The sequence below is a fragment of the Argentina anserina genome, chromosome 1, assembly GCF_933775445.1.
Source record: "Argentina anserina chromosome 1, drPotAnse1.1, whole genome shotgun sequence".
In the NCBI taxonomy this organism is placed as follows: Eukaryota; Viridiplantae; Streptophyta; class Magnoliopsida; order Rosales; family Rosaceae; genus Argentina; species Argentina anserina.
In genome coordinates this window covers 12,495,418-12,515,039 of record NC_065872.1, presented here as the reverse complement: position 1 = coordinate 12,515,039, position 19,622 = coordinate 12,495,418, and the positions used below count along the sequence as shown (strand labels likewise).

At 38.1% G+C, this 19,622-nt stretch overlaps 2 protein-coding genes across 2 annotated transcripts; one reads left to right on the top strand and one right to left on the bottom strand.

The window, feature by feature from the left end:
* The first annotated feature begins 2,982 nt into the window (after positions 1-2,982).
* On the top strand, positions 2,983-8,160 carry LOC126787155 (protein ALTERED PHOSPHATE STARVATION RESPONSE 1). Its single transcript, XM_050513082.1, has 5 exons — positions 2,983-4,757; positions 4,894-4,971; positions 5,352-5,563; positions 6,423-6,646; positions 6,783-8,160. Exons 1-5 carry the CDS (start codon positions 3,773-3,775, stop codon positions 7,459-7,461), a joined length of 2,178 nt encoding a protein of 725 aa, XP_050369039.1. The 5' UTR covers positions 2,983-3,772; the 3' UTR covers positions 7,462-8,160.
* Positions 8,161-8,683: 523 nt separating this feature from the next.
* LOC126786270 (acyl-coenzyme A oxidase 2, peroxisomal) lies at positions 8,684-13,644 on the bottom strand. Its single transcript, XM_050512046.1, has 7 exons — positions 13,162-13,644; positions 12,353-12,468; positions 10,417-11,297; positions 9,948-10,127; positions 9,688-9,854; positions 9,471-9,594; positions 8,684-9,179 (listed from the first exon to the last, which is right to left on the bottom strand). Exons 1-7 carry the CDS (start codon positions 13,608-13,610, stop codon positions 9,015-9,017), a joined length of 2,082 nt encoding a protein of 693 aa, XP_050368003.1. The 5' UTR covers positions 13,611-13,644; the 3' UTR covers positions 8,684-9,014.
* Between the last annotated feature and the right edge of the window lie 5,978 nt (positions 13,645-19,622).

Genomic DNA, 19,622 nt, shown 5'->3' with positions numbered 1-19,622 from the left:
TGAAAAATGCAAATTTCTACCAAACAAGCCTTAAAGAAGTATGAATTTCTATTGTGTTTTGTCACATATCTACGTGGGACAATTTAACAAACGGTACCCAAATTATTGGTATTCTAACTTTTAATATCTCACATTTAAAAATTATCGCATTGCTACCTTAAGTTTATATTTTAGCATAATTTTAGTTCATTCCATCAATTAACACCGTTTGCAGCTTTATTTCCCACCAATTTTTAAGGGCATTTTTGTGACTCCATTATTTTTCGATTTCATCTTTCATTTTCCTCCAATTCCAATTTCAATTTTTTTTAAACCAAATTAACTAATTCATATCATTTTATTATAAAATTAATAAGCTAAAGTTCGCAATTACAAAATAAAACTAACATATATTTCATATTGCATATGTTCATCAACCAACAACCATATTGTTATAATAATATGCTCAAAAACTCTATCATAGGCAATGTTCTAAATATCAGGATATATCTTTGATATATCTTTGATTTTTACAAAATGATACGATAAGTCAATTATATTGGTCAACCCGATAAGTCAAGTCAAAGGGGCGATATATCTGTGTTTTTTTTAATTTTTTTTAAAATCATGTCGTTTTGAAAAACAAATAAAGAAAAAAAAAGTCGTTGATAGTATTCGATGACGAGAGAGTTTATGATGAATGATCACCTCAATTTATCTTTTAAGCACCTATTTTTATTAATTAAAATTATTTATGTATTTTAATTGTCAAAACAATCAAATGTTTTTCTTTTATGAAGTTTAATGGGTACATTTTGAACTATAAGTTTTAATTTCTCAAATTTATTTGGTATATTTTGAGGTATATGTTAATAAATATATTTAATTTTCTTAAAAACTAGCAAAGACGATAAATCCGATATATATTGATATATTCCCGTTATATCCTTATTTTACAAAACTGATACGATGCCGATAACTGTTATTTAGACCATTGATCATAGGCATTTAAATGTTTCAAAAGTAAAACAAAATACTTATATAACAATTGGTTGATTTGAATGGTATGAAATGTTGGCCATAAACCTAAGTAGCACGGACACGTGCTCATGCCACCGTATTGCGTGTCCGACACGGACACTGATCGCTCGAACATTCGAACTGACTTTGGACACGGACACTGATACGCTCGAACATTCGAACTGACTTTGGACACGGCCCGGACACTCGAGTATCCGAATCGGACACGCACCAACTCATAATAAAAGTGAAAGTGCTTATAGTGAGAATTGAACATTGGTCATCTAAGGCACTCAACAACTCATCAACCATTCTAACAGATTCAATCTTTGTTATATTTATGCACACTTTAATATATATATATATAAAGAGAGAAATTCGTGATAAAAATAAGAATACTTGTGGTGGGATTCGAACTTTGGTTATCCAAGGTACTTATCAAATCCTTAGCCATTCAAACAAGTTATGTTTTTATCATTTTAATGCACACTTTGACATATATATACATCTAAAATTCTAATATTTTCAAATTTATAAAATAAATTTTTTAAATATATATATATATATTAAAATAATAATTAATTAACGTGTCCACCACATGTTCGTGTCTAAAAAAAATTCTATATGACTTGTCTATGTATCGAATCGTGTCCAATACGGACACTCGTGTCCGTGTTCGTGCTACTTAGTCATAAACTAAGTGAAATCAGTGAAAAATAAAGTGACGAAAATGACCTTAAATATTGTTAGGAAATAAAGTCACTAATGGTATTAATTGACGGAATGAATTAAAATTAATCTGAAATAGAAACTTGAGATACTAATGATATAATTTTCAAATATGAGGTACTAAAAATTAGAATGACTAATAATTTGGGTACATTTTATTAAATTTACCCTTTCTGTTGTCTTTGCATCTTATCATCTACCAATATTAATGGAGGGTTTGAACCAAAGATAGATAATAGATTGGTACCAGTTTTCTCAGCTTGGATCGATGCTCCTAAAAGTACCCGGTACAGGCATACAGGTGATACCGCTATTCCTTTTGACTCTTCTGCTAAAGAACCAGTAAATTTGTACTTGATATTAAGCAGTTGCTTAACCCCATTAATAACTAAGATACTGTTGATAAAGAAATGTTTAACTACATAGTCTTACATAGATTGCTAGATCTCTCCACCTCAACAGAACATGCATTCCTCTATGTAAAGATCCGTTGCCCATCAACGATTGTCACCCCCGTTGATTAGTTTATGGAATTCCATACAGCAGAAAGTTGATTACTATATGGAACTTGTATATGCTGGAAGATTCAATCAAAGGTTTTAGTAATGGAAAAGAATATTCAGCTAGTGCATTCAGGTTCGCTTCCCCTTTTTATGCAAATATAGGGTTTACCTGTTGGTGTAGTGCCACCACTGTCACAGTCCCACCTCCACTGCAGATTGGTACAAATGTGTTGCAGAGCATTTCACAACCCACCTGCCAAATTCCAAAGGAGTCCACATTTCCTGATTTTGTTTTTCGTAAAATTCAGATTTGAAAATAAGTTTTGTATCCAAACATATTAAGGCCTTAAATAAGGGTATAAAACTGAAATAGAGAGAATGTCAATTTTCACAGTGAGTGACTGAGTGCACCCTAGTTTTGAACCCTAGCTTCAAAATTCAATTTGATACTTGAGACATCTGCATTAATAGTGCTCATATGAGCTGCTATACGTCGTAGATTGAACATAAATTCTTAAGACATTTTTCTAGCAAATGAAGGATAAAAAGAGAGTGGGAGTCTCAATATGAGAATTCGACTCTTTTTCTGTGCAGAAGGAGAACGACAATATTTGCCAACAAGCGGAAATTAAGGAGCCGTTAGAGCGTCGTCTCTCGTAAGAAAAAATGAGCAGAGAGGGCAATACTGTCTTCCTCTCACCATTTCCAACATGAAATGCATTTCCTCAGCTTCTCTCTCTCTCTCTCTCTCTCTAACGCAGCGTTGATGTCTTGATGGCAATTCTCAACCCCCTCCGCCGCAATCACAACCAAAGAACCTCTCAAACTTAGCTCCCCAAAACAAACAAAAGAAAAACAGAGAGAGAGAAGAAACAGAGAAAGTTTATTGGCTATATAATTTGGGAAATATCAGACACACACTTCGAGGCTCCTTTTGCTCTCTTCTCTTTGCTTTTCTTTTCTCTCACATTCATTGGGGTCATATGTGGCTCCTTTCATCATTCCAACATCAGTTTTGGCCAAAATCTTTGTATAATTGTATCACAAGAGAAAAAAAAGGTATCTGCTTCACATTGATTGCTCTCAAGGTTTCAATCTTTCTGTTAATGGCTATTTCCTTTATGACTCTCCAACCACTCCTCTCATCCCAGCTTTGCTCTGCTGCTCTCTTTCTTTCTTCCATGAAAGCCAGAAAGCAACTACTCCTCCCCTCTCTGTTTTCCCCTGTCTCTGTTTGAAACCCCATAGTTAAAGCTTTGCTCTTTAACCAAGTTTAACCATTTCTGCCTTCTGGGTTCTTCAAAGTTCAATCCAAGTTCTTCCCCAACTGGGTTTTCCCCTTCCCACAAAACCCATATCCCATTTTGGTGCTGTGCCTCTGTTTTCTCTGTAATTCAGGGTTTAGGGTTTTAAAGAAAGTTTTTTTCTTGGTTTTTTAAACCCTTTCTGAGCTGGGTTCTCTGTTTTCAGTGAAAAAATTGATTGGTTTTGGTTTTACTAAGCAACTGAGGTTAGTTTTATGAACTGGGTCCTCAAACTTGATGGGTATTGCAAACTCTAAGACCGACAAGGACGCAGCTCTGTGTCTGTGTAAAGAGCGCAAGAGGTTCATCAAGCAAGCAATTGATTCAAGGTATGCATTGGCTGCTTCCCATGTCTCTTATACCAACTCACTTCGCACCATTGGCATTGCTCTCCGGCGTTACGCCGAGGCTGAGGTGTTGATAGAGTCTTCTCTGTGCACCTCAGACAAGACCCCATCACACTCCTCCTACCCATCGCCGTCGCCGTCCCCGAAGGTTTCTGGGTCTCCATTGCACAATGAGAGGCCCATTTCGCCTCCAGGGGTGGCGACATTGAGTTACATGAGGTCAGGAGGAGGTGCTGCTGCTGTCACTATGAGGTTTACTCCCGTTAGTAGTAGCTATGTGGATGAGGAGATTCCATTGCCGCCGCCGCCGCCGCCGGATTCTTCGTGGGATTACTTTGATCCTGTTGATGCTGAGGAGAGTGAGAGCTTCCGGTTTGTGGGGAGTAGTGGAGTGGATGTGAATTGTGATGATATAAAAGGGTGGAGACAGATGAGGAGTGAAGAGGGTGATTATAATGTGGGAGAGGCTAGGGGAAGATGGGCAAAGGCGGCGGGGAGTAATGAACTTGAGGAAGGAACTAAGATGTTGGAGCAAGGGAGTGGTGAAGTTTCAGGTGATTTAGTGACTCAAATTGGAAATGAGGAGCATAATGTGAATCCAATGAGCTCTGGAGGAGTTGAGTTTGAGTCCAGACAGTTAGTGGTGGGACGAAGAAATGGCAATGAGGCTTCAAAGAGGGAGAGGAGTGTTGGTGAGAAGGATTTATGTGATGAGAGAGAGGACCCTTCGGAGTTTATTACCCACAGAGCTAAAGACTTTCTTTCAAGCATAAAGGATATTGAGAATCGTTTTTTCAGAGCCTCGGAATCTGGGAAAGAGGTCTCAAGGATGCTTGAGTCGAATAAAATCAGGGTTGGATATTCGGAGGCAAAAGGTAATTATTTGTGCTTTGTACTTGAAGAATGTTGTATTTCCAATTGAACAGGTGAACTTGATACAGGGGGCTTATTTGAATTGAAGCCGGTAGTGATTTCAGTTTCCTTCATGAACCTTTATATTCAAATTTGTAGGTAGGTCACCAGGGCTGGCTCTTCTTGGGACTTTCAAGCTTGTCTGTTGCCAGGGAAAGTCTTCACTTGTTTCTAGTGGTGAGTTTTAGCAATTGATTTACTTCACAAGCTGATTTCAGATGCTATACCTGCGCATTTACATTTTTCACAAATGCAAGAACTTCCTTATGCTTTACCTACAAATTAAAGATGAAGTATTTTACATTGATTCATCACTTTCTGGGCGTATTGAATTCCAAAATGCCTTATATAGTCAAACTTCTTTTATCAATATTAGAAGTTTTATCTTTGGCAAAAATGAAGCAAAGCACAGTGAATCTATATAATTTCGAGTTCTTGTGTGAAATAGATTGCACAGTCAGTCCGAATAAATGAAAACCCTCATCCTGCATTTTACAAGAATTTACAATCTCCTCCATCTTTTCATACCATAATTTGAGATTTGAATGTTTTTGTAGAACCTGAACATGTTACCAAAATAATTGTTTGGAAGCGAACAACATCTTCGAGATCTTCATCATCAAGGAGTCCCCTTGCTACAGCATCAAAAGATGATGGTGATGACAGTGGAAGTGATTTTATTGAAGAGTTCTGTATGATTGCAGGAAGTCATTCCTCCACTCTAGATAGACTGTATGCATGGGAAAGAAAGCTATATGATGAAGTGAAGGTACTTCTGCTAATGCTTCTTTATTTGAGTGAATCTTGTACTTCTTGATAAACCTATTGCTGCGCGCTTTAAGTGAACTGCCTTATGATTTGCATGCTACAATAGATCATGATTTAGCAAATAACTATGAATGACATAATACTAGTCCAAACTAGTGTTAACGTAATATATGAAAAGGGATATTTTAACCTCTCATTCCATATGTTGCAGTCTTGATTATGAGTACCACCATGTAACATCTTGTGCTTAAAACTTTCAATTCCTGACATACACATCTGATATACATCATAGTTCAAATTGTGCGTAGATGTAAGTATTGAGGTTCATGCTTATACATACTTGTGGAATATGCTAGACCTTTCCTGCGAGAGAGAGATCAGTTTGTGGAATTTTCCTGCGATTATACTCCAGTTGCCTAAGGTTTTAGTCCTTATATATAAAGAAACATGTTAATGATTGATAGTAGAAACCTTATGGAGCTTTATAAATCATATCTTCGTTGCTTTATTTTGTTGATGCTGATGCTTTCAATTATGAATATTTGAAGAAGCAAGCTATGAAGTTTCCTCTTAGTGAGTGATTAGTATGTTTTTCTAATTTATCTTTCCACAAACGTTGGAATCTTTGAGATACTCCTCAATTTGCTTAAATGCATGTTCTTTAATTTCTCTGGAAGATCTTTGAGGTCATCAAATAATCAATTTGGCAAAAGGATGGAATGGAACTGGCCGGAAACATTAACCTTTTATAATATTTTGTGAATTTTGTCTCTCTAATATCAAGTTGTTGATATGATATTATATATATATATATAGTACTTTTGCATAATCATCCTCTCACTTCTTAGTTCTTCATGTAGGCTAGTGAATCTATCAGGAAGCTGTATGATGTGAAGTGTGATCAACTTAGGAATCAGTCTGCGAAGGATTCTAGCAGCCAGATTATTGATAAAACCAGGGCAATTGTAAAGGACCTACATTCACGAATAAGAGTGGCACTTCATTCTGTTGATTCAATATCAAAGCGGATTGAGAAAATGAGGGATGATGAATTGCTTCCACAACTTTTAGAACTAAATCAGGGGTAAGTATGGTCCTTCTGTTTACTTAATGGCATGTTGAAGCCAGTCGGTGTCATTTATATCCAACCATTGAAGTCATATTACTTATTTCAAAGCAGGAGTAGTAACCATGAATTCATAAAGTGTGTTTTTGTGCAGATTAACTAGGATGTGGAAGGCCATGCTTGAATGCCATCATGCCCAATATATCACCATCTCACTTGCATATCATTCAAAGAGCTCAACTGTAACCCCCCAAGGAGATGGTCGCAGACAGATCATGGCTCAACTTTTGGAAGAGATTGAATGCTTTGGCCTAAGCTTTGCAAATTGGATCAACAGCCTTACTTCATATGTAGAAGCTCTGAATGGTTGGCTACAACACTGCATTATGCAACCTCAGGAGCGTTCCAAAAGCAGAAGGTCCTCCGCATTCTCCCCTCGCCGAGTTGTGGCCCCACCAATATTCGTTCTGTTTCGAGATTGGGCAGCTGGGATCAGAGGATTGCCATCTACTGAACTTACTGATGCAGTCAGAACCTTCTTATCAGACCTGCGTCATTTGATGGAACAACAAGCCAGCACACAGAAAAACCAGAGGGCAGCTGATGCAAACAACGGAGAATCAGAGAACAAAGAAGATGAGGAGAACAAAGATGATGAGAACTGTGAAGAATCATCTTCGAACCTGAACTGCATACATGCGAGCTTGACTAAAGTTCTTGATCGACTGACTAAATTTTCCGAGGCATCATTGAAGATGTATGAAGATATCAGACAGAAAAGTGAAGCAGCGAGAAATGCATATTCAAACTGCACCAGGCCTATTAGACACTAAAGTTGATGTAAGTATCACATATAAGCATCGCTTTTTGTTTGTGATTAGAAACCAAGTGTTACTAAAGTTGAGTGCTCTAAAGAGCTGGGTAGGATGACTGCATAGTTTGGAGCGATATTAGTTGGGATGATTGAGTACTGAACCAAAAGGAAGAGTTTGTCAGCCAAAGGTTTTGTTTTTTGTTTTTTGTTTTCCCTCTCATTATCCTGATTGGTTTCATCTTGGAATAGGAAGAGCATAGACCCCCAATATCGAGACGCCTTGCTGTGTTATTGGCTGGCAAGGTCTTGAACCAGGCTAATGCTCCAGCTCTCAGCATGACCTTGCGTTTGAAGCTGTTTGGACAATGATAAATTGGGGCCATGCACTTCTTATTTCATGAGTGTCACGCTGGAGACCTTGGCTTAAACGTACTAGTTGCCTGAAGTCCCTTTCAGAAACAGGCCATTATAGGATCGCAGGTTTACGGTTTAGGGTCGCAGGTTGAGGAGAAATGTGGATAAGATTATGTTAAAATCATAGCTCTCCAACTCCAAGGATAACTCTTGAACTGGTTGCAGATTTTAGGGACCTTAAATGCACATCAAGCTCGGAACTTTCTTATCGATAACTGTAGATTTGGTTAGATGAGAAGCCCTTCTCAGGAAGGGAGGTGTCGGGGTGCAGCCATATATGGTGCATGGTAAATGGCAAAGATGACAAGGATTCCTTTAACTTCTCAAAGAAAGCCGATCATGGAAGCTTCCTATGTATAACATGTACATACAAGTTCTTATTCACTATAGTGTTCTTGACAATATCTTGTTAATCTCACTCATCTTTGCTATTGTTAAGCAAGGAGCTAGACAACCATCTCTGCTCTTTCTACACGATCAACCTGACCTCTTGCATGTATCATTCGAGCTCTGCAGTCATGAAACTTTACCATGGTAATTGTAACAAATTGTCTGGGACGAAATTTGGTGGAAAAACTAAAGTCCGCCCTAAAATGAAGTTAAAAACTTGAGACTAGTTAAGATCAGTGTACATTTGTACTCTCTTGGACACATTACGTATCTGTAATCCACAAGCAACTTATATTCTTCCACAACCAATAATTTTTGCTTTTCATCATCTATGCCTAAAACATATAACAATCCAGAAAGGTTCTTTTCTTCTAGAATTCACTAACAAGGCCTCTTATATCGTAATATCGACACTGAAACAAAGAAGCACATCTGTATGAAGCGAGAACTACTGTGTTTTAGGATTGCAGCTTCCTAATGTTACAAACTAGCAAATACAGGTGACAAGATTCTATTCCTTCCCCATATATTTCACATCCACTGTGAGTTGAGACCTTAAATCCTCAAACTCTCATGTTCCAGACCATTGTTTTTTCTAAATACATAATTTGAAATATATATATATATATATATATATATATATATACTTTTTTTTTTGAAAGAAGAAAAAATATATGGTAACAAACAAAGGAGTATTTTCTTTTATCGTTCCCATGTTTTGCCAATGCGGCACCAACAATTTTTTGAAACCTATATTTGTTTTGTTCCCTATAGGGGATTGAATCCCACATGCTGTGTGTACTGAGAGTAGGCATCTGACTGCATTGCAATTGGGGCACGCGTAACATAATCTGGAATATCAAATGCATCTACGAGTTCCCCTGCTATATTTCTCACTCGGAAACTCAGATATGCAGTGAGCTTGTGGATTGCCTACATAAACGGAAATGCATTAGTAAAAAGCATGACAATAAATGCATCTCATTTTGAATAAACCAGAGGCATACAAAGAATACCAAAAGAAGCATTATTCATTTCAAAGGATGGTATCTAATGGTTTTACTCCAACAAAAGAAATAATGACATTGATACACTATCAAGATAAACTTTTTTTTTTCTGAAAGTGGTGCACTGGTCAATAATACAGATCTGTTTGATTAGATCCAGAAATGCAGATTCAGAAGACGATTTATTGATTCATATATTACCGAGGAATTTGTATACCTTAGCTTTGTTTGGTGCAACATAATCAACATTACGATAGGTTCCTATGTCTTTCCATATGCGCTCCAAGGCATAAAGATCACAGACGAGCTTCAGAGCAGCTCGAGAACTTGGATCCGGACAGCTGGAGAAAAGATTTTAAATTAGAAACGATAATGAAAAAAATCTTAGTAAGAATAATGTAAACCATGAGAAAGAGATTGGAAGTAGGAAGTACTTCTGCACAGCTTCTATGAATTTGGCAAGTATGACAGACTCAATATGGGACTCTGCAAGTGTCAAAAGGTGATTTAAGCATCTGTTCCAAGCACCAAAACTTCCAAGCGGTTTAGAGTGCTTCCGGAGTCTAATGGCAACACTTTGAAGTAGTCGAGAAGTTCGGTACTGCAAGAAAAAGAAAAAAACAAAGCCAAATCCAGTTTTATAATTTAATCTGATATTGCTAACGTGATTTTTTAATCTTAAAAGCAAACTCACTCTAAAAGCATCCAACTGAAACTTAGGATCTCGCAAATGGTCTTCACTTTCCCATCGAGCAGTCACTGGATTTGGCTGAGATAGGTATGAATTCATGGACTCTCTAAGGTAGTTCCAGGTAACAGTGAGTGTCCCACCTTGAAACTTTTCCTTGTACTGTTTCAACAGATCACCTGCTACCTGCACCGAAAATTTTAGAGCAGAAATGGTTTTGTTAATTTTGTAGAACATCTATCTCATGTATACAGTAATGCCATTCTTTAAAATACAGTTCCAGGTAGAAATGGCACACGTGGCATTACTAAAGCTAGAATTCTCCATATAAAAAGCTTGCCAACCATGAAGACAATATTTATATAAGAAAATTTTCAGAAAAATTGTTAATAAAAAAGAACAATTTTAAAGCCTTCAAGAAACTAGTGCACTGATGCAAAAACTTCAAGGTCTAAGAATGTGAAGTAATATCAACCTGCTGTAGAAGCACAGTATTGTCCCCTTCAAATGTCTGAAAAATGTCATGGTCATTCCTCAAACTGCCAAAGCGATTGACAGCAGCATAACCATGGCCTCCACAAGATTCCCTACAGATACTCAACGACTTGGCTGTATATGACGTCACATAAGCCTTTAGCCCTGCTGAAAGAGAATGTACATCTGCAACCAACTGTTCATCATGAGTCTTCTTCATCTCTGAATATTTCTCCACCAAGTGCAGAGTGGCAAAATGGAATGCGTAGGTTGAAGCTAGCATTGGCATTAACTTGTGCTGCTGGGACTGGTAATCAAGAATACTGACTTCCGGTTGCTTTGGAGGACCAAACTGCTGACGCAGTAGAGAGTATCGGATTGCAATTGTGCCAGCAATCTTCAAGACGCCACCTGAAGAATATGCAAGGCCAACCCTCCCACCTACAAGTTCTCCTAGAGTGGCAGCAAATCTTTTATTAATAGATGGTAGGCTACTTGTGTATTTACCGTCCCGAGAAACATCTCCAAAGCGGTTTAGAAGATTATCACGAGGGATTCTGACAGAGCGGAATCTTAATGCTCCATTGTCCACCCCATTCAGACCAACCTTATGGCCACAATCGTTTATCTCAATTCCTGGAAGAGTTTGATGAGTCTTCATATCCCTTATTGGTACAATGAAGGCGTGGACACCCATATCAGAAACTCCTCTTTTATCATGTGTTGGCAACATCAGCTTAGCAAAAACAGTGGCAAACTTGCCATGAACAGCAGCATTCCCAATCCACCATTTGATAGCCCCATCATTTGGTGTGTCGATTACAAACTCATCAGTGATTGGATCAAATGTTGCCGTTGTTTGCAAACCTTGAACATTTGAGCCTTTACACAGCAAAAGAAAAGAACAAAAATCATTCAAGACATGATACGTAAGTACAGAATTTCCTGTTTGAAGTAATAAGAAAAACAAGAACTTGTACAATTACTTGTAATCAAATTTAAAACCATGTAAAAGTAGAATCTACGAAGTAGAAAATAGAAAAGAAACGTGAAATAAAGGAGCTTGATATTTATTATCAAGCAGTCATTAATAAATTATGTGGTCTAAGTGAAAGATGACACCCTAGTTTGCACTCTATCCTATTTCAATTCTTTGGCAATATTGATTGATATTTATATGAAGAGTAGACAAACTACAACCAAACTGGACCACTGGTCCACAGAACCTAAAAAGAAGTACCCTAAACCTAGAGAAGCCATCCTAAACAGAATAGTAGCTAAACAATACACACTGCAGCACAGAGGTAGAACAGTGAACAACAAACTACCATATTCATGAGGGCCGATCAACTAACTAACAACAGTATGAAGATTCCATACCACTGCATCTCTATAAACAAATCCACTTCCCAAAACTTCAAAAATCCTTCAACTCTTTTTCTTTTTGCATCACAAAAGTTTTCCTAACCAACACTACACACCATCACCATACACCACCATAGTATTCTACTCAGTCAAACCCCAAAATCCTGAATCTAAGAGTAGCAATCACCAGTCCAGCACACTACCAAGAGAACACATCATAAGCTTTCAAAAAACCAATTTTGAAGACCGCAGCATCTTTAGCTTGCTACCAGTCTTCATCTATACTGATTTTGACATTCCAAACATAAATTAACTACTGATTAAGATAAATCTAGGAAAATAAAATCTTCATGATATCTAACCATCACAAAATGTTGTTTCTCATGTTTTTTTTTTTTTTTGCAGTTGTTTTATTCAGCCTCTTTGAAATCATAAATGTGGAAACAGACTAATACGGAAATTTTAGATGCTCGATCCCACAAGTGAAGTGGTATAATTCACACCATAGAGAATCTTATCAAATACTTAGAAGTAAACAAGGAAACAGGATTACTAGTAACAAGACAACTCACCATGATGCAGTTCAGTCATAGCGAAGCAACCTGGATAGTCTAGATTGTCAATACCATCAAAGTACTTATCCTTGTGTTTCTTAGTTCCTAAGTTGATTACAGAACCTCCCCAAAGGCTGCGGAAACAAGAAACAAACATCAGCGCAGGATAAAACACAAACTGTAAAACAAAATACAGTTCGCTGGCAAACAATGCACAAGCTTTTTTGGAAAAGAAAAGGTCCAATGATAAGTCTATATTAATTATGGATGGATGAATAATAACTTTAATCCAAGCTTTGGAAATCAGTAACATGTATATTATATTTTTCTTGTAGTGGCCAAGATCGCTCTTTTAAAAAGCAAGAAATTCAGCAGACACTCCTTGTGTCTGAACAACCAATAGCAGCACAAGTTCAAGGTATATCACATTGGGATAACTCATCCACCAACAAACAACACCAAAAATGAGCTACCAATTACTCAGATGTGCTCCCGATATCAAACTTTACCTAGCATTCCTGTGTTTCAATCTAGTTCCCCACTATCTATTATCTATGTAACTCTACTTCTATGCCTGCGTCTGTATGCTCCACTAAGTGGATTCGAAAGTACACCTAGTACACTCGGCAGCTAATCAAAACAAACCTACAATGAATATAATCAAGGGCATTTCCTTCTCCTCAACAGTCAACACCAAAAGATCATCTCATTTGCAAGTTACACTACGCCGAAAAGGCGAAAACCATCATAATCTCCCAAATCAAGTCACAGTTCCAAGACAACTCATTCGAAAACCCAAAACAAAAAAGAAAACAAGCAACAATCACCTGTACTGCACGCCCATCTTAATCCCAAGCGACATATCAACACTTCCCACAGCTTCCAGAATCGCGAAATACTTGGCCGGATCCTCAGCTACATACCGGAACGGCCTGATCCCGGCCTCCCTCACCAAGCCAGTGAGCTGCCTCATACAAAGCTCGCGGTGATCGTCCTTGAGAATCTCCACCGGAGTCTGAAGATCAGGCCTGTTGTTGAAGTAGTCCATCACCTTATCCTGAATCTCTCTGTGTTTTCCTCTCATGTAGGCCGAGAGGCTCCTCGTGTCCACGTTGAGCTTCGCCGCATCCTTGGCGCACTCCAGCCGCGCGATTTGGCGGTCGTCGGGAGGTGAAATTGAGACCGCCGGCGCCAGGTGGAGGGAGAGGCGCTCGATGCGGCGCGCGGCGGAGCGGGACTCGTCCTCCGCCGTTGGATCTGGATTGGGGCTCTGCATATTTCAGGGGAGAGGGAAGAGAGATGGTGCTAGTTTTTTGATTCGGTGAAATTTGGGAAGAGGAAGATGATCGGGGTTTGTTACTTATACGGCAGAGGTGATGACGTGGATGGTGATGTGGCGGTTGGGCAGTTGGTTTTGGCGCGCCTTTCAATGTCACGGGATATGTTTGACACCTACGCAGCAAAGTTTTGGATTAGATTTGTCCTTACGGCGTCGTTTCATTGATTTGTTCACTCTCTTTTTTTCCGGAAAATAGAGTTTTTGTTTTGAAAAAAGTTCACCATCGGTACCCAAACTATTGTGGCAAGGTCAATGTAGTACCCCAATTCTGAGTTGTACCAATGTAGTACCCAAACTTGTAATTCGCTATCAACGAAGGGTCTGAACCTAATTTCCGTTACGGCTCCGTTATTTCGATCACGTGTCCCGCACGTGACCACACAAAAAATTCAACAGCGGTACACAAACTCTTGTGGAAAAGTTAATGTAGTACCCAAACTATGAGTTGTACCAATGTAGCACCCAAACTCGTTTTTCGTTATCAATGAGGGGTCTGATGCCAATTTACGTCACGATTTCGTCTTATGGATCAAAATAAAAAGGGTATTTACTTAAATAACTCTATGTGGGTTCTAAGGCCCTAAATAAGAAACTCTTACGGTATATATTTAGAATTAAGAAACAACTTACAAATTAGGCAAAACACCAACTCATTCTCATTATGCTCCGGACACCTCACCACTACGGTGTGGCATCGAGGAGCTCAACCTCCTCTTATCCCCACCGCCTCCTCCTTCACCACCAACACCATCTTCGAGCTCCTCCACCTCTCCTTGGAACCCCCGATCCATCGACACGTCACGATCGCAGACCTTTACTCTGAGATTCTCGACCGCCGACCGCACCACTTTACATGCCTCGAATGTCGTAGGTGGAGGATGTGAGGGAGACGATGTTGTGGCTCAAGGCGGAGCTGCCGAGCTCGGAGAAGTCGTCATCGTGATTGAAGAGTTTGAAAGAAACACAACCCGTAGTGTTGTTTTGCCTCGAAATCTGAGCTCAGAAATACAGTGTGGAAAGAGTGAGAGTGAAAGAGAATGAGAAGAAAATGAGAAAAGACAAGAAGTTATGACACGTGACCCAGACGAGGGAGTTGTGATAGAAATTGGCTTCAGACCCCTCGTTGATAGAGAAAAACGAGTTTGGGTACTACATTGGTACAACTCAAAGTTGAGGTACTACATTGATCTTACCACAAGAGTTTGGATACCGATGTTGAAATTTTTTTTGTGATCACGTACGGGACACGTGACCGATATAACGAAGCCGTAACGGAAATTGGGCTCAGACCCCTCGTTGATAGCGAATTACAAGTTTGGGTACTACATTGGTACAACTCAGAGTTGGGGTACTACATTGACCTTGCCACAATAGTTTGGGTACCGATGGCGAAATTAACTCTTTTGTTTTTGGGTCTGAAATCTAATTCCTGGTAAGCCTACTTGGATGCTTTCTGCCATTTATGCAAGTCCAACTCACTCCATTAGGGCTTCTTTGTGGAGTTATCTTGAGAGTCTTTGTTCTAAGTATAATTTGCCTTCTATGTTCATTGGCGATTTTAATGAACTTGTCTCTGAAGCTGATAAGAATTTTGGACCCCTGAATGGTAAATTTGGAGGGCTGCGTGCTTGGATCAACAAAAATGCTTTAATTGATATGGGATTCCAGGGTTCTTGCTATACTTGGAGTAACAACAGAATTAAAGAAAGACTTGATAGAGGCTTTTGTGACTGTTCTTGGAGAACCTCTTTTCCTGATGCTTTCATTCAACATCTTCCTAAAACCAGGTCTGATCACTGCCCTATTTTAATGCAACTTTTCTCTAATAACTTTGTCAATAGAAGAGCTACTCCATTTAGATTTCAAGCTATGTGGTTTTCTCACAAAGACTATTCTGAGTTTATTTCTTCAACTTGGAATTCTCTCGAGGGTGATTTTGCTTCCAAAGCCAAAGCTCTCTCTGTAGCCCTCTCTTCCTGGAATAGAGATGTTTTTGGACATCTGTTCAAGAAGAAGAAAAGACTTCTTGCTTGCATTGCTGGTATCCAAAAAGCTAGAGATAGGAATGAGAATCCTTTTTTGATCAATCTTGAAGTTGAATTAATTCAACAATATGAAGATATTAGAGATCAAGAAAACCTTTTTTGGAAACAAAAGTCCAGGGATAATTGGTTGCAAGGTGGTGATAGAAACACCAAATTCTTTCATCTTACTACTCTTGTGAGAAGACGAAGGAACAAAATTGAAGGGTTATTTGACTTGAATGGAAATTGGTGTTCTGATTCTGATGCTATGAAATCTATTACAGTTGACTTTTTCAAGGACATCTTTTCATATGATGATTATGTGGACTCTAGATTTTTGATCCCTTGGCTCTTCCCACAGCTTGATAATGTTGATTTTGAAAGCATTTGTACTCTTGTCTCTCTCTTAGAGGTTAAAAATTCTCTTTTCTCTATTGGAGGTTTGAAGTCACCTGGACATGATGGATTTCCTGCTATCTTTTATCAGCATCATTGGCAGCTTTACTCTACTGATATTTTCCAAATTGTGCAGAATGCTTTTGAGACTGGTGAAATTCCTGCAGGGCTAAACCATACTCTCATTGCTCTTATTCCCAAGATTGATGGTCCTCAACATATGACTAATTTCAGGCCAATCAGCTTATGTACCACTATTTATAAAGTGATCTCCAAAATCATTGTTGCAAGAATCAGACCCTTGATGCAGAAGCTTGTCAGCCCCAACCAAGTGAGCTATGTTCCTGGAAGGCATATTTCTGACAATGTTATGATTGCTCAGGAACTCTTATATAAGTTCAAAAAATCTAAAGGTAAATCTGGTTTCTTTGCTTGGAAAGTGGATTTATCGAAAGCTTATGATAGGCTGAGTTGGAGCTTCATTGAAATGGTCCTCTATGAGGCTAAGTTTCCTCCCTCTCTTGTGAAGTTAATCATGCACTGTGTCACTTCTACTAGCTTTCAAATTTGTCTAAATGGAGAGTTAACGAAGACATTTCATGCTCATAGAGGTATTAGGCAGGGAGATCCTTTATCTCCCTACTTATTTGTTCTCTGCATGGAAAAACTTTCTCACCTTATTCAATCTAATGTGGATCTTGGCTATTGGAAGTCTGTTAAAACATCTCAATCTGGTCCTAAAGTGTCTCATCTTTTCTTTGCCGATGACTTAATGTTTTTTGCCAAAGCTTCCTCTTCCCAAGCTGCTATCTTAAAAACTTGCCTTGATCAGTTTTGTGCTTTATCAGGACAGGCTGTTAGCTATGAGAAATCCCTCATTTATTGTTCTCCCAATACTCACATGCATCTTGCTTGTGAAATTAGTAGAACTTGTGGCTCTCCTTTAACAAGTGATCTTGGTAAGTATCTTGGTATGCCCCTTATTCACTCAAGAGTTAATAAACATACTTATGCAGGTATCTTCGATAAAGTCCAAAATAGACTTGCTAGTTGGAAAAGTAGAACTTTGAGTATGGCTGGTAGACTCACTTTGGTGAAATCTGTTACTTCTTCTATTCCCATATATGCCATGCAAATCGCTAAACTTCCTGTTAACTTGTGTGATAAGATTGATAAGTTGAACATGGATTTTATCTGGGGTGATACAGCTGATAAAAAGAAAGTTCACTTGGTGCGTTGGGACATTGTGTGTCAGCCTAAGCAACTTGGTGGCTTAGGATTAAAAAAAACATCTGATATGAATCATGCTATGTTGGCCAAGGCTAGTTGGAGAATTTATCAGAAAGATGATGGCCTTTGGAACTCTATCTTCTCTCATAAATACCTTGATAATGTTGATATATCTGATGACAATTATAAGATGCATGTTGACTGCTCTAATACTTGGAGAAGTATTTGTCATGGATCTGCTGTGCTGAAAAAAGGGCTTAAATGGCGTATTGGAGATGGTAAGTCTGTCAAATTTTGGACTGACACTTGGCTCTCTTCCACTGCTCTTATCCATTATGCCCTTCCCCATGCTGTCATTAACCTTAATGCTTATGTTTGTGACTTCTGGAATGATTTTGGCTGGGATTTGAATTTGCTTTCCACTTTAGTTCCTGATGAGATTATTTGTCAACTCATTAATATCCCTACTGGTTTTAGAGATGGTGGTAGTGATACCAAAATTTGGGGTGCTTCGTCCAATGGTCGTTTCTCTGTCAAGTCTGCCTATAATTTGAACTTTGATCTTTCAAATGCTCATAACTCTAAGTGGAATGCTCTCTGGAATCTTGACATCCCTCCTAAGCTTAAAACTTTCTACTGGTGCTTGTTGCATAAGAAGCTGCTGACTAATGTCCAAAGAGCTAGAAGAGGCTTTACTACTGTGAAAACTTGTCCGATTTGCAATCTAGCTGATGAAACTCTTATTCATCTTTTCAGAGACTGTCCTAAAGCTGCGGTCATATGGAATGAGTTTCTTAAACCTGGTACCACTCTAAACTCCTTTCTTTTGGATTGGGATGGTTGGATCATGGCTCAGTTGCACTGCCATAGTTTATATATGAAGAATGTGAAATGGTCTAGTATGTTTGTTTTCATCTGTTGGTTTATATGGAAGTGGAGGAACAAGCAGGTTTTTGATTCTGATTTTCATATGCCCTTGTTTCCTAAGAATGTGATTTGGAGCTATGTTAATGAATGGTATAGTGCCAATTCTAAGAAGAATTTGACTCTGTTTACAGTTACAAGTTTCTTTCTTGGAAAATGCCTGGTGAAAACAGATACAAGTTGAATATTGATGGCACTAGAATTTCCCCTTCTGGAAAAATTGGAGCTGGTGGAATAATTAGAGATCATTTTGGTAATTGGACCATTGGTTTTCAAATTAACCTTGGCATTGGTGAAATTTTAGATGCTGAGGCCTGGGGTTTATTTTTTGGTCTCAAAATTGCCTCAAGTTTGCATATCAACAGATTTGAAATAGAGTCAGACTCTGCAATTCTTGTGCAGCTTGTGCATAAAAATGAGTTCTCCTTGCATCCTCTTGGATCTCTGTTGCAGGGCTGCAAAAATTTCATGAATTCCATGGAGTTTGTTTCTTTGGTCCACATTTTTAGAGAAGCCAACATGACTGCTGATGCTATGGCTAGAATGAGTATTAACCATGACAAAGGGTTGGTTACCTTTGAGAGTCCTCATGTTCATGCTGCCCAATGCTTCATTGATGATCTTGCTGCTGTCACAAGAGCTAGGAGAGTTTGCTCTTCTAGTTAGTTTCTTGTTCCTTTTTGTTTGGGTTTTTTAAGCCCCGTTTGTAACCAAAAAAAAATATAAGAGATATATGAAGGTTTGCATAACAATATGGCAGACACTCACTAATATAATAAAACACACTGTAATTGCAAAGATATGAATATAAACTGTTTTTATATTTCATGATTCAATACTTGCATGATTATTAAAGCACATCTTTATCATCTTAAAAGTGATAGTCATGGTATCAGATGAGTTAGGATTTATGATTCAACAAGATCAAAAGAGAAAGAAAATTTTGAGAGAAGAAAATATCATTGTATATTGATTGTAATGAACTTCGTTATAGAAAAGAACTAAAGTTTTGCTATTTATACATAAGTACATAAAAAGAAAAGTCTCAAGGAAAAATATCTACAGCTCTAACTAATATTTGACTGTTGGATGCTTCTAGACACTAAACCATATTATGTAGCTAACACATAACCATTTAATACATACACTTAACATCCTCCCTCAATCTCAACTAGAGTGACCAGCCTGAGATTGACACAATTTGCTCGAAAAATGGGAGAAGCTAGCCCTTTGGTTAATATATCAGCAGTTTGCTCTGTGGTTGAAACATATTCAAGACATATATCATTTTTCTATATTTTTTCTCAAACAAAATGAAAATTATTGTCCAAATGTTTGATTTTTGAATGAAAAAATGGATTAGAAGCTAAGGCTA